Source organism: Microtus oregoni, unplaced genomic scaffold, assembly GCF_018167655.1.
Source record: "Microtus oregoni isolate MIOR12 unplaced genomic scaffold, Mior012 000006F_ref0000085, whole genome shotgun sequence".
Classification (NCBI taxonomy): domain Eukaryota; kingdom Metazoa; phylum Chordata; class Mammalia; order Rodentia; family Cricetidae; genus Microtus; species Microtus oregoni.
The window spans coordinates 28053695-28067319 of NW_024543065.1; the positions used below are offsets into that span (position 1 = coordinate 28053695).

At 49.9% G+C, this 13625-nt stretch overlaps 1 protein-coding gene across 3 annotated transcripts in view; it reads right to left on the minus strand.

Annotated features, from left to right (window-relative positions):
- Armc2 (armadillo repeat containing 2) overlaps positions 1-13625 on the minus strand; it is a 109615-nt gene that overhangs the window by 11115 nt on the left and 84875 nt on the right. For all 3 annotated transcript variants that reach the window (XM_041654012.1, XM_041654011.1, XM_041654014.1), the window contains exons 13-15: positions 3572-3872; positions 1077-1199; positions 428-541 (exon numbers count right to left, since the gene is read on the minus strand). In XM_041654012.1, the coding sequence (XP_041509946.1) occupies positions 428-541; positions 1077-1199; positions 3572-3872 (538 nt within the window). The remainder of the gene's footprint in view (positions 1-427; positions 542-1076; positions 1200-3571; positions 3873-13625) is intronic.

Sequence of the window (13625 nt, forward strand, 5' to 3'; positions counted from 1 at the left end):
ATTTATTGTAGCTGTCCTTTTGACTGTTGGACACTCAGTTTGTGCTATCACAATCAAATTTTAACGTATTCTAGTATGTGAATGAGAAAGATCTCCAGTCTATCTCCAGGGGTAGACAAAATGAGTGCAGATTCCATTAAACACACACACACACACACACACACACACAGACACACACACATACACACGCATGTACACACGTACCCACGCACATACTGCCTTACCCTACCACCTAAGAGGCTTGGAGAGCGAGAACGCAGCCGTGGTCTGTTCTGTATTCTGAGCTGTCCCCCATATAGGACAAATGTAAAGTATAGTTCATCTCAAAACAGAAACAAACACCACGCTTAACTGTCTAAGCTCCAAGTCACTTAGCTGACTAATGGCAAGAACCATGTGCTCAGGATCTCAACTGTCATGAACCCACCGTTTTTCTGCATGAGGAAATTGCAGACGTCATGGTCCTGGGAGAGGTTTCCGAAGACGCGCACGGCCTCCAGGATGCCATCCATGTTGTCACTCACCAGGAGCTTTAAGAGCACTGGATGTGGCAACCAGAGAGAGGAAATGAGTAAATTTTAAAAAAATCCAAAGACCATATATACTCTCCTCCGTTACTACATAAATGTATATACTTAAGCAATAACAGAGCAATATTGTGTATATGAGTTCTGCTTATGTGGGCTTGTGTTGAGCTTTGTTTGGCGCATCCCTGGCTGTCCTAGAACTCACTATGTAGACCAGGCTGGCCCTAACCTCACCGAGATCCACCTGTCTCTGTTTCTGGAGCTGGGTGTTTTGCACAACTTTAAACTGACACTGGTGACATTATTCTCTACATCTATGACCGTATTTAAAGGTGAATGAAAACTAATCTCCTAGCACTCACAGAGAACTCAGCATTTGTTCATGGTGCTACAATACAAACTGCGGGGCATTTCAATAAGCACTAAGAAACACGTCGTTCACATGGGCAATGTTCTCAGCTCTCACGGTAACACCTCCAGGTGTGTTCTAGCTACTAAAACCAAGACCTTAGCTGAGTGTTGGTGAAACCATGCCCAACCGAGCCTTACGTTCAGCAACATACAACTTTCTGTGTTGCAGGACAGAGCTCTTCACTTGATAGAAGGACAGGTTGTTGATGGCCGCTGTGGTGTTGATCACCAGCTCCTCGCAGTCGCCCAGTGACTTGGATTCTGAAACCAAGGGATGGGGGAGTCAGATACGCTTGGCCCTGCAGATCCAGGGATGCCATATGCACAGCGACAGCGGTTGGGGCTGGGGAACAAGCTGGCTGTCGGAGCTAAAGAGGTGCTGCTTGAGAAAGCTTTACTTCCTGTGACGTGGTGGCCTGCCGGGAGACGCAGCAAAGTAGGCCATACTACCCCATTTCCCACAGCCAGATCCAGAAAAGTCAGGTGGGGCCCTTGGTCTGCAGTGGCCTGAGATGTCCCTGATCCATGCTGTGGTCTTAGGGACCCAACCTGGGTAGCTTACTCTAGTTCCTACATCCTGCCTCTCAAATGAGAGGTCCTCAGGTCATTAACTAGCCCTTGCCATTGGCTCTGTCTTCCAAACACAACAGATGACTTCCTGCTTCCTCTGTCACCCCCAAACTGGCTCCCTTCCTGCCTCCCCCTCCTGGGTGCCAGACTTACAGGTACACCCACCATGCCCAGTATTTTTTTGAACCTAGTACTTGAACTTTTAAGTATTTACTGGGGCTCTGAGTAAATTTTCACAGGCTGGAGATGCAGCTCCATTGGCAAAGGCTTGCCCAGCATGCATAGAGCCCTGGTGGCATTCCCAGCCCTGCATAAACTGGGGACAGTGGTGTACACTTATTCATGTGGTAGAGGCAGGAAGGTCAGGAGTTCAAGGTCATCTTTAGACACATCCTTAGATAGCCCAGCCTGGGCTATATGAAAAGAAAGAATGAGAAAAAAAAAACCAAACACTTGGTGAGTATGAAAACAAATGAACAGATTTTCAGCTTAATGCATAAGGGGACCGTCTGTGAGTTTCTGTCCCATCCCTCTCTCTCACTCCACCACCAGACTCAACTCTTGATGCTATGGTCACCATGCAGAGGAGGACAGAGGCAGGCATGGAGCGGTTGGGGGCTCCTGACAGAATGACACCCCAGGGGCACGAGGTGGAGACCAATGTACTTGGAGACTGCGTGTCATTATGAAGGAGAAGGAAAACTCTGAGTGACCCTCAGTTTGGGGCTTTCAGAGTTGGCAAGTGACTGTTGTATCTTGGATGTGTCTTCTCAAGGCCCTTGTGTTCATCATTTTGTTGCCAGACTGTGGTGGCCAACAGTGAGAGGCAGAGTCTAATGGGAGAAATTTATGTCATTAGGACATGCCCTTAGAAAGGGTATCAAGACTTTTGGACCCCCCCTCTTCTCTTTTTTTGACCCCAAAAATAGAAAAAGAGAGATAGACAGGCCCATCTCAACAATAGCTCCCACTAAAGAAAGACCAAGCAATGAGAAGGTACTGGCTTGCTCTCTCTGGGGGCAGGATCGGCTGCACCACTGACCGTGAACCTCAGCCTCCAGAAGTGTGAGAAATAAATTTCCTCCGTAGGAGCCTGGAGAGGTGACTGAGCAACAGAGAGAGTTTGCTGCTCTTCCAGAGGACCAGAGTTAAGATCCCAACACCCATATCTGGCAGCTCGCCTTGTGTAACTCCAGATCTGGGGGCTCTGCCGCCCTCTCCTGGCCTCCGTGAGCAGCTGTACATGAGATATACAATCACAGCACATGCACACACAGACCAACAGCGATTTGTTGTGGCAGAGTAAACTAGGAAGGTGGGCCGTGAAGAAGGGGGACACAATGACAGGTAACACAGAACTGGAAAAGGAAATGAACTTTCTTCGTGGGGACTGCTCCTGGAAAAGCGTGGACTTTTAAACTTCTGGCCAGCTTTTGCTCTTTGGATTGATAATTGTTTTAAACTGTGATATGATTCATCAGCCATAAAACTTAACCTTTAATGTTTTACTTATTTATAAATATCTCCTTACTGTGTGCCACAGCCCAGCGTGCATGTGTAGAAGTCATAAGGTGAAAGTTGATTCTTTCTTTCCTGGGCTAGAACCCAGTTGTCATGGCTGGCTCCAAGCACCTTGACCTGGAGAGCCACCACAGCAGCCCCAAATCCACCCGTTTAAAAGGCTGTGTCGGTGGCTGTGTTTTTTGGGAAAGATCTGTGTCATTACCAGTCTTCCTGTTTTGAAATCTGGGGTGCATTAAGGCACCTCCAGGAGAAAGGTTTTGTGGTGGCTGGTTTGGTTTTGTCTCATGTAGCCCAGGCTGGCCTTTAACTTCCCTGCCTCCACTTCCTGAGAGTTGGGATCACAGGCATGTGCCACCCCACACAATATAAACAGTGCTGGAGGTTGAACCCCAGGGTGTGTGTCTGTCAGTTAAGCACTACCAACTGAGCCAAATCTCCCAAAGCGTTTTTCCTTTCCACAGCTAAGAAGGTTCCTTCGAGTGAGCCAAAACCCTCACCACAGCCCTCCCCAGGAATTGACCCAAGGCTGTGGTTCTCACCCAGCGTGGTCAGCAAGAGACCCACCACCCGAGGGTTGGCGGCCAGCACTGGGCCGATGCGTGGGTGAATGGCTATGTTGGCCAGGACGCGGGTCAGCTTGACCAGCACATCCTCAGTCTCTGCTGGCGGCCTGGCTCCTGAGAGCCCCGACCCTGGGGACTGCTGGTCAAGTTGGTAGAAGTTCTGGAACAGCATGAGCAGAGTCTCGATGCTCCCTCGCTCTCTGGAGAAAAGTTCCCGGGCCTGGTTATTTTTTGCTGTCAGGTTGCCAAGGATAAAAACAATGCGAATTACTAAATCCTGCAATAAACAAAAGACGGAGTGTTACAAGCATAAAAGAGCTGGAACAGTTGTTGGCAAGAATGCGGTCTTATTTAATTTATTCACAACTTAACTAATAGTCAAATGGATCACATCTGGCTTCGGCAAAAGTCTTGCAGCATGTGGGTCCCAAGACGGGTGCAAAGTGACAGAAGAGATTAGAAGTGCTTGGTGGCCCTGGAGGAATAAAAGGGGCTGATGGGGGCCTTCATCTCAAAATCTGGGTGGTCTTTTAAGAAGTTCCCTGAGAACAATTAGTTGAGTGAGCTTTGTATGTCATGTCAATCAATGAAGCTCAGATTTCTTGAGCATTCAAATCCTTCCCAAAAAACAAAAAAACAAAACAAAACAAAAAAAACCAAAAACCAAAAACCAAAAACAAAAAAAACCCAAAACCACGAAATCCCCTCCCCTCCTCAACACCCCTTCTCCCCACTGGAGCACTGTCCTCAACAATCAAGCACCTAACAGAGGAATGGGTCACAGCAGGGCTTCTTGATTTCCACACTGTTGACACTTGCAGCAAGGGGAGTCTGATAGTCTGTCTGTCTCAGATGGGTCTCCCCATGTAGCCCATGCCTGTGCTACAGAGGGACCCCATATTCAAACAATGATGACTACAACTTTTAAAAAATTGTTTGCTAGTTTATACATAGATATAAATGTAGTTTTCTATACATATGCTTTTATTTATTGGCTTTTCTTGAGATATGGTCTCATGTATCCCAGACTGGCCTTAAGCTTACTATGTAGCCAAGGATGGCCTTAAACTCCTGGCCCTTTGCCCCCACCTTTCGATGCTGGGACTGCAGGTCTGTAGAACCAAACCCAGTTTATCTGGTAGTGGGAACTGGACACAGAGCTTTGTATATAATAGGCAAGCATTTATCACAGAAGCCAAATTAATTAAATTACAGCTTGGCCCATTAGCTCTGGCCTCTTATTGGCTAACCCATCTCCATTAATCTGAGAATCACCACGAGGCTGTGGCCTGTCAGCAGTTTCAGCACATCTGTCTCCAGCTGCGGCTCCATGGCTTCTCCCTGACTCTGCCTCCTTTCTCCCAGCACTCATTTTAGTTTCCCCCCTTAGCTCCATTCCCCTATAGCTCTGCTACAGGCCCAAAACAGTTCCTTTACTAACCAATGATATTCACAACATACAGAGGGGAATCCCACATCAGAGAGAGAGAGAGAGAGAGAGAGAGAGAGAGAGAGAGAGGAAGAGAGGGAGGGAGGAAGAAGAAGGAGGAGAAGAAGAAGAAGGAGGAGGAGGAGGAGGAAGAGAAGAAGAAGGAGGAGGAGGAGGAGGAGGAGGAGGAGGAGAATGAGTGGATAAGGTCACATGGAAGGAAATGATAAAGGAATCCTTGCTAAGGGCCATCAATGGGCTGGGTGTGGTACTTAGGGTACCGGCCACCGAGCCCTTTCACACCGGGTACTGCACGTGGGATAGGGCCACGGCTATCAAAGTGGCTCAGATCCTGGACTCTGTGATCCTCCCACGCAGGGAGGTTTCCCTCCTCTGCCCTGCAGGCTTTGCAGACAGTTAAGGACTTAGGCTACCAGCCAGGGGGATTTCCACAATTCTGGCTTCACTGATCAGATTAGTGGCTACATCAGCCTTAAGGGAGGGGGCGGGGCCAAGGGCCAGGCACAAAGGTTAAGAGATGGCATCCTGAGGCCCAGCATAGGGGCTGGGTGTGGCGAAGAGCTGGGAAGACCGAGGGCAAAGGACACTTTTTGACAAATCTGCCTGCTTGTTCTGGATGAAATGTCCCTGACGTTGGCAGAGTAGCAGCAGGGCTGCCGCTGGCTGGTGCAGCTGTCAGCTACTTGCCATCGTGAAGAAGGGGTAGAGCCAAATGCTGTGGCAAGGACTGGAACCTGTCCAGGAGGGGGCAGTCATTTTCAGAGACTGTTCACCTCCCTGCAGGCAGCAGTCACCTGAGACCCTGCTTCTGCTCTACCCCTGGAAAGAAAAAATTCATTCTCAACTGCTCCTAAGATGGAGTGGGGTGCTGGGGGTGCGCACACGGAGACATGATGGCAACGTTCAGGAGTGCAAAAAAAAAAAAGGATGCTTAAAGCTGGGAGTAGGAGTGTATACCTGGAATCCTGGCACCTGCAAGGACTGTGGGTTCAAAGCCAGCCTCTAAAATGCAGGGAGTGGGGGAGGGAAAGGGAGAGGAAGAAAATAGGGGACAGATGGAGAGAGGGGAGAAAAAGGAAGGGGGAGGGAGGGAGGGAGAGAGAAAAGAAAGAATGGGGGAGATGAATGGAGAGACAGAGGAAAAAAGAGGTAGGTGAGATGATTCGGGGATAAAGGCACTGGCTGCCAAGCTTGAGGACCCGAGTTCAATCCCTGGAACCCACAGAGTAGGTGAAAAGAAGCTACTCCCCAGAGTTAGCTTCTGACCTCCACATGTGTGCCATGGCATGCCTGTGCCTGCACCCGTGCTTGAACACACACACACACACACACACACACACACACACACACAATTTTTGAGAAAACAAAAGAGGAAGAAAGGTGGGGAAAGAATGGAGCCCCTGAGCAGTGGAATTATCACAGAGGGCTGGGTGGTGGCGGCGCATGTCTTTAACCCCAGCACTAGGGAGGCAGAGGCAGAGGCAGAGGCAGGCGAAGCTCTGTGAGTTCAAAGCCAACATGGTCTACAAGATGTAGTTCCAGGACAGCTAGGACTGTTAGACAGAGAAACCCTATCTCGAAAAATTAAAAAAATATATATCACAAAGAAACGTGAGATGGACATTGAAATGCCACGGACACTGGCTGTGTCGTCTGCTGTGTGCACAGGGCTGGGGGAGGTAATCTTTAAAAGGTCTCTGTGGGACAATCTCATGGAGACTGGGGTGAAGTCATCCTTGCTTGGCCATTCCTATTCCGTAAAGGAGCTGATGCCTGCGGGCTTTAAATCTACCACGAGCACAAGATTTCACCAGGACCTGAATCCCACTACACATTCCTTCAGCAATTCCCCATGCCAAAGGCCCTGGGCTCTGGAGACAGCATTCCCAGCACCCAGGCCAGGTGCCCTAGAGAAGCAAGGGCCGAGGGCATTGCCAAGCACTAAGTTCCTTGAGAGAAAACTCTGCTTCCTATTTCCCAAGCCCATGACTGTGAGCAGAACTGCTGTGGAGGCTCCGATTTGCTTTCTGACTTTACAGAAGCTCTGCCTTCTGTAACGATGAATACTGACCATAGCAGGAGTGTAAGCCATCAACACACTGGCCTCCAGATGTGCTGGCCGGGTCCCTCTCTGCTCTGATAAACACCATGACCCAAAGGGACTTGAGAAAGAAAGGCTTTACTTGGCTTATGCTTCCAAGTCCAGTCTCTGGCGGAGGGAAGTCAGGGCAGGACCCTGGGGCAGGACCCTGAGGCAGGCCAAGCTGCGGCTCTCTGGCTTGCTCTCAGCTCCACACCCAGCCGCTTTTCTTACACCTCCTAGGACCACCAGCCCGGGAGTGGCACCACCCACAGTAGACTGGACCCTCCCGAATCAATTACCAATTCAGAAAATGCCCCCACAGGCTTGCCTACAGCCCAATCTGATGGAAGCCTGTTTTTTTTTTTCTAACTGAGGTTCTCTCTTGCCAGATGACCGTAGCTTGTGTCCAGTTGACAAAACAACAAAACTCATCTTCAAACACGGCTTAATCGACACACATGCACCACGTTACTCACTGGCCATGATCTTTGCCATCTGAACAAAGCTGTTCCCAGCATCTTAGCCCAGATAGCAAGCTCCTCCCCCGTTTCCCAACAGTGGCTTTAGTTTTCCCCTGTGGTGTTGGTCCATCCCCACAAGGGACCGTTCAAAGAGGCAGCAAAGGTCTCATGAGTGATTTAAAATGTCGTCTGGGGATTTTAGCACACAGCTTTTCATCTTGCTAAATCATTGTCAGGACTAATCCATTTACTCTGTAAATGTCAGCTGCTGCATTGGGAAGAATTCTATGTGTGCTTCTTTCTCTTCTTCCTTCCCCCTCTCCCTGGGCTCCTCTGGCCCAGGTACTTCCGCCACCCATCCCTGCTCAGATGCCAGAAGCATTGATTCCAGAGCCAGTGAATTCACCTGGACAGACCAAGGATGACTTTTCCTAAAATTGCCCCTGGGCTCTTGCCACGTCTAAGTATTTGTTATTCTATCATCCGTGTGGGTCGTGGCACGGTGTGGATGATGCAGTTCAAAGTGGTCGTAGGACGGGAAGGGTTAATACCGTCACGGCGCCTGTCTCCCTGTCTTCAGATGGAACAGGGAGGGGGTGGTTCCTGGCAATGGCGGTGCCAACTGAAGGATGGTATGCAAGATCAGCAAATGCGGGAGACAGATTGTGCTGTTTGCAGCACCCAGCTTCCACCAACGACTCCCTCGCTGTTTCTGTCCTTTGACTGAGGCGTCTTTTCTTCCCACCTTTCTCAAATATGTTTTCCAAGAAGCCAGGAGCACAAAAGAGGCCAAAACAGAAGTAGTCTCCTAGAAGGCTGTTCCCCCTGACACACACACACACACACACACACACACACACACACACACACACACAGCTTGTGTGGCTCCTCTTCAGTCCTGAGACTGGAAGCTGAGCAAAGGTTTCTGCAAGGTCGTGGCCTTGCTGTAAGTAGCCAGGGCTCTCCTCATTCCAGCCTAGAAAAGTATCCCCACCCCCAAAACCAGACCTGCACAGAGGTTACCCACTACTTCCCAGACCAACCCACCTGAAGTTACATAAAGTACTTCTTAGCTAAATGAGCAAACAAACAAAAAACCAATAAACACTTATAGAAAGTATGCCAAGAATGCCAAGTCAGCTCAGAGACCACCAATTTCACAACAGAAGACGATCCCCATCAACACTCTGCTCTCCACCACTTCGCTCTTTCAGGGTCTCTGAGGACAGCACGCCCAGACCGTGATTGCGTGGTTCTGAGACGGCAAAATGAAGGTGAATCAGGCGAGGCTTTCACCCATGGAGAAGGCAGATAGTATAGCCAGTTCACACGGGCTTTCCAAGTTTGCTGAAAATAGAATTATCAACAGGTACAGCCACCCAGTGCACAGACAAGTGGTTGCAGCGACCATGAGAGGCCCTGATCCTCTTCAAACCTCCTGGGCCAGTCTTCTTCAGGCCAGCATGGCATGCCCTAACGCTCAGGCCCCGTGAATTGTAAATAAATGACTTTAGCTGGGACGGAACACAGACGAGAGCACTGCTAATGGTCTGTGACCAGCTCCAGCCCGAGCAGCGGCTACTGTGGGAGTTCCCTTCCATGTGAGAGATCGTGGCCTAAAGCCAACAGGTGCTTGTGGCCCTTTTCACCCTTACTCGGGGCACGGAAACTGGGGCTTCCAGAGATCCCACTGGTGAGGGACAAGACAGAGCCAGAACTCGGAGCACTCCAATACCTCATTCGGGACTGTCCTCAAATCCCAATCACTCAGCCCTGAGGCATTGTGTTTAGGGGAGGGGATTCAAGACAGGATCTCTCAGCGTAGCCTTGGCTGTCCTGGAACTCACCATAAAGACAAGCTCAAACTCAAACAGAGATCTGCCTGCTTCTGCCTTCTGAGTACTGGGATTTAAAGGCACGCGCCACCACACTTGGCCCCTGAGGCATCTTGAATCCTTCACCAACCACAGCAGCTCACAATCTCTCTTCTCCTATGAAAGGTGCCCCTGGTGACCTGTCTGTGCACAGCAAGGCTTGGAACCACTTCTCCCTCTTAGGAGGGAGCAGAACACTTCTCTGCTCAAAAACATCCACTGCCTGTTATCTCACCGTGAAGTGGGGCATCCATGTACCAACTGCCCGGCATGACCAGCGGGGCTTCACCTCACAGTGCTCCCACTGGCAGCAGGAGTGAGCAGATGATTCTCGCACCCTCCCCTCGGCACCCTAAAATAGCTCCTGTGCACGCTGCTGACCACAGGAGAAGGACCGCTAGCAAGCTGTGTTCCATAGACTCCGCCTACCTAGAAGACGACTCAGCCTAGGAAAACAGTTTGGAAAGATCTTCAATAATGGGTTAACTTTAGCCAGGAGGGGGTTGTACACACCTTTAATCCCGGCAGAGATGGGGGAATCTCTGTCCATTAGAAGTCAGTTTGGTCTACAGAGTGAATTCCAGGGCAGCCAAAGCTACTTACATACACAAAGAAACCATACCGAAGAAAAAAAAGAGAGAGAGAGAGAAAAACAAAACAATAAACCAAAACCAAACAAACAAAAAACAGGGTTAAACTTAAAGGAGGGTATAAATGCCCTGTTTTGGCCATGTTTTTAAACTCCAGGTAAAATTTCCTGCATCTTAGAGTCCAGTCAGGATCTCCCGTTTGCTTTCCACCTTGAAATAAAGCCTACCCATTCTGTGAGTTTACAGGTGGCAGAAGACAAGCTGTACTCTACTGGGGAGATGCTCACTAACCCATCAGCACCGGAGGTGGATGCCAGCTGACCCGGGCCGTTAACAAATGGGTACAGCAGCACAATCCGAGACACCACAGCCTCAAAACCAAGGACCTAGGGAGATCATTGTTAAGGCAGAGCTGGCCACCCACCCGCCCACCCTATCAGCCCCCATACCCTATGCCTATGAATGTGGCTGCCACTCAAAACTCCCAGGGCCACAGCTGAATTTCGCTGTGCTGGGCTCCTTGGTGAGCCGCAGACCTGAAGGCGTTTGGGTTCTGTGCTGAGTCGGGGAAGAGCTGGTCCCACAAGGATGGGCAGCAAGAGTTGGAAGGACTGAGCAAGCTCAGGCCCACTGTGCTTGCCGGGTCAGGGTGCAGAACAAGGGCCAGGCTGAACAAGGAGCAAGCTCAGCCAAATGCTCTCCCGGCCCCCACTGGAAATGCTGGAAATGCGCCTGCAGAGAGGCTGGGAAGGCAGCCAAAGGGCACACTCCTGCCAGGGAGGAGGCAGAGAGCCAGGGGGAGCAAGTTGCCACACAAAGACACCAGGGGAAGGGGTGGAGGCACCTTCCTAACCAATCCTCCAGAGCTGCGAAGAGGCTGGGGGTGGGTGTGGGGGGGCTATCTCTTTACTGCTGAAAGCCTGGGTAGCAATGGAGCTGGATAAGTGGGAAGGCTTTGGCTTCCAGACTCCACCTCCTGCCATTTCAGGCCTCTCTTCCCACAACACGATGCCCACACTGTCCAAATCAGGGCTCACCCTGCGTGCCTGATTGGAGGGACCTCTTAGGGGTCTAAATGGACCTACATGGAACAAGAGGCTGATTTTAAACACAGCTCAAACAACGACCAGTCTGGTGATTCCCAACAGAGTTTGCAGAACTCCATTGGTGATCCTGCATCTGCTAGTTCTGCTTAAAAAAGAAAAAAGAAAGTCACCCCATTTAAAAGTACAAAGAGCCAGAGGGATAGTGGGTTAAGGTGACTGAATACTAATGTAGATGAGGGCTATTCTCTCGGAACTGCGGATGACCTTTGTCAAAGGCTGTCACCCTTATGTAAGTCTTACTCCAGGCGTTTTACCAGATCTCCTGCCCAGCAGATATTTACAGAAGAAATGGGGAAAATCCCTTCATGTTCTTCCAAAAATCAAACCCACGCATATTTTACTGAGCTTCTAAATGTAGTAGCACTGACATCAGAGGCGCCTGGGAAACCAGGCCTGCTTCAGCAACACGGCTTGCTCCTTTTTCCTTTATTAAGCCCATCTGTTTGCACATTTGGTTTGTACCAAATGCAATTTACACCAGAAAGCAGACAATGTGTGCCTATTTCTTAAGGGAGATTTGTCCTTTAACTGGACCTTGATAGGAATTCTTACCTAACTGGAAAGCGTGGCTTTCAATCTGACTGATGGCAACTCTGTCTGTCTTGCCACTGAGACCTGATGGTGTCTAGGAGCTTGAACAGGTTAGTTACACATCTCTAAGTTGAAGTACTTCCCTTGTTGTCCAGGTGGACATCCATGCTGAAGGCTGGGGGGGAGAGCTTTTGTAGAGATGGTTGAACCAGATGCCCCCAGGGGTAGACCACAACCATCAACTGCAGACCACGCCCGCTTCCCCCAAGGCTGGGCTTAAGATGTGCCATCAACAGGGATAGAACACAACCCTCACACAGGTCTGCTGCAAACTCACAAAGTTCAGATGGGCCTATACTGTGCTCTCCCAAAAGGGAAAATCGACGTGAACACTGGATTGTTTTAATGACAGTAGTCAACAACACAAGTCAACAACTGGAGGCTGTCTGGCTGACTCCACGTACCCTCCCCTGGGCCGGTCATTCTCAGGGTCCCAAGAGCCCTCGTCTCATCCCTCATGAGTGGGCTACTCTGATTGGTACTGCATGCCTGCCAAGGATGGCAGCTGGTCCCAGGACAACTTGTTTTGACAAAAGTCTGGTAGAGGAAATTAGAAGAGTCTAGCATAACACAATATAACATAGCATCTTGTTTTCCTGAAGAAAATGTCTCTAGCTGGGGAGAAGCTCCGTGCTGAGGCACTTGTTTAACGTGCCCCCTCCCCCAGTATACACACAGGGAGCCAACAGACCAGAAACTGTCGGCTGCCCATGCAAAGGCAAATGAGACAATCTCACCATTTTCCGGAGATGCTCACTTGGCAGGCTCGCCACTTGCTTCTGCTGTGACACACTCATGCTATGCCAGGATGATCTGAGGAAGCGTTTGCAGACCTCTGGAGGTCTACCTAAAAGTCTCTGTGCACCCACTGAAGGATGTGTGGTAGGGGGTGACCCCCCCCAACCATTCGTGTTGTACATCCTCCAAGCCCCTGCAGGAGTTCCTTAGAAATGGGCACTTGTGTCCCCTCAGACCTCAATCAGAACTACCCAGGGTGGGACCCAGAAACCTGCATTTCCAAAGCTCCCCAAGAGAGCCATGCCAAGGATAAAGCAAGCCTGGAGCCTGGGATTAAGCTGAGGAACCACTGAATACTTCTCAGCTTTAACCCCTACAGCATGGCTTTATGAAAACACACACATTCACACGCCTATTAAGTCATTCTCACAGCACAGACGTATAGGAATTACAAGTGAAATCAGCTGGGCCGTGGTGGCGCAGGCCTTCAATCCCAGTACTCCAGAGGCGGAGGCGGAGGCAGGCAGATCTCTGAGTAAACAAAACAAAACAAAACATGAAATCCTACCTCTTCTTTAACTCGCAGTACACTTAGAACCTGTTCTAAAGGATGAGATCAGACTTAGCAATCGGGCAAACGCTTGCTTTGGGGACGTTCTCATATAATTTCTCTTTTTTTCCCTTTAACCAGAACAGCAGGAGATGGGGAAGAAGTATTTTAGATCTCCCAACAGAAGTGAGCCCCAGTTCTAAGCAGGATTTCCCTCTCAGCGTGCTGTGGAAGCGGCTGGCCGCAGCTTCCAGCACCACTCCCTGCCCCCTCGTCCCCCCAACCCTGTGTGTGCAGGTGACATTCGTCAGTATGAAGCTTTTTTGTTTTTTTTTTTTGGTGGTGGTGGGGGGGGTTGTCCAGGGGACTCACTCTGTAGCTCAGGCTAGTATCTAACTCATGGTCCTCCTACCTTACTTTCCCTAGTGCTAGGACTAGAGGTGTGTGTTTTGGATTTCAGATTGTAAGGTCTTTGAAATCCTAACACACACTTGTAATTCCAACACTCTGGAGGGAGAGACAGAAGATTGCCTACTCAATGCCAGCCTGGTGGGTTCCATGCTCTCGAGGCTACATAGAAAGATCAC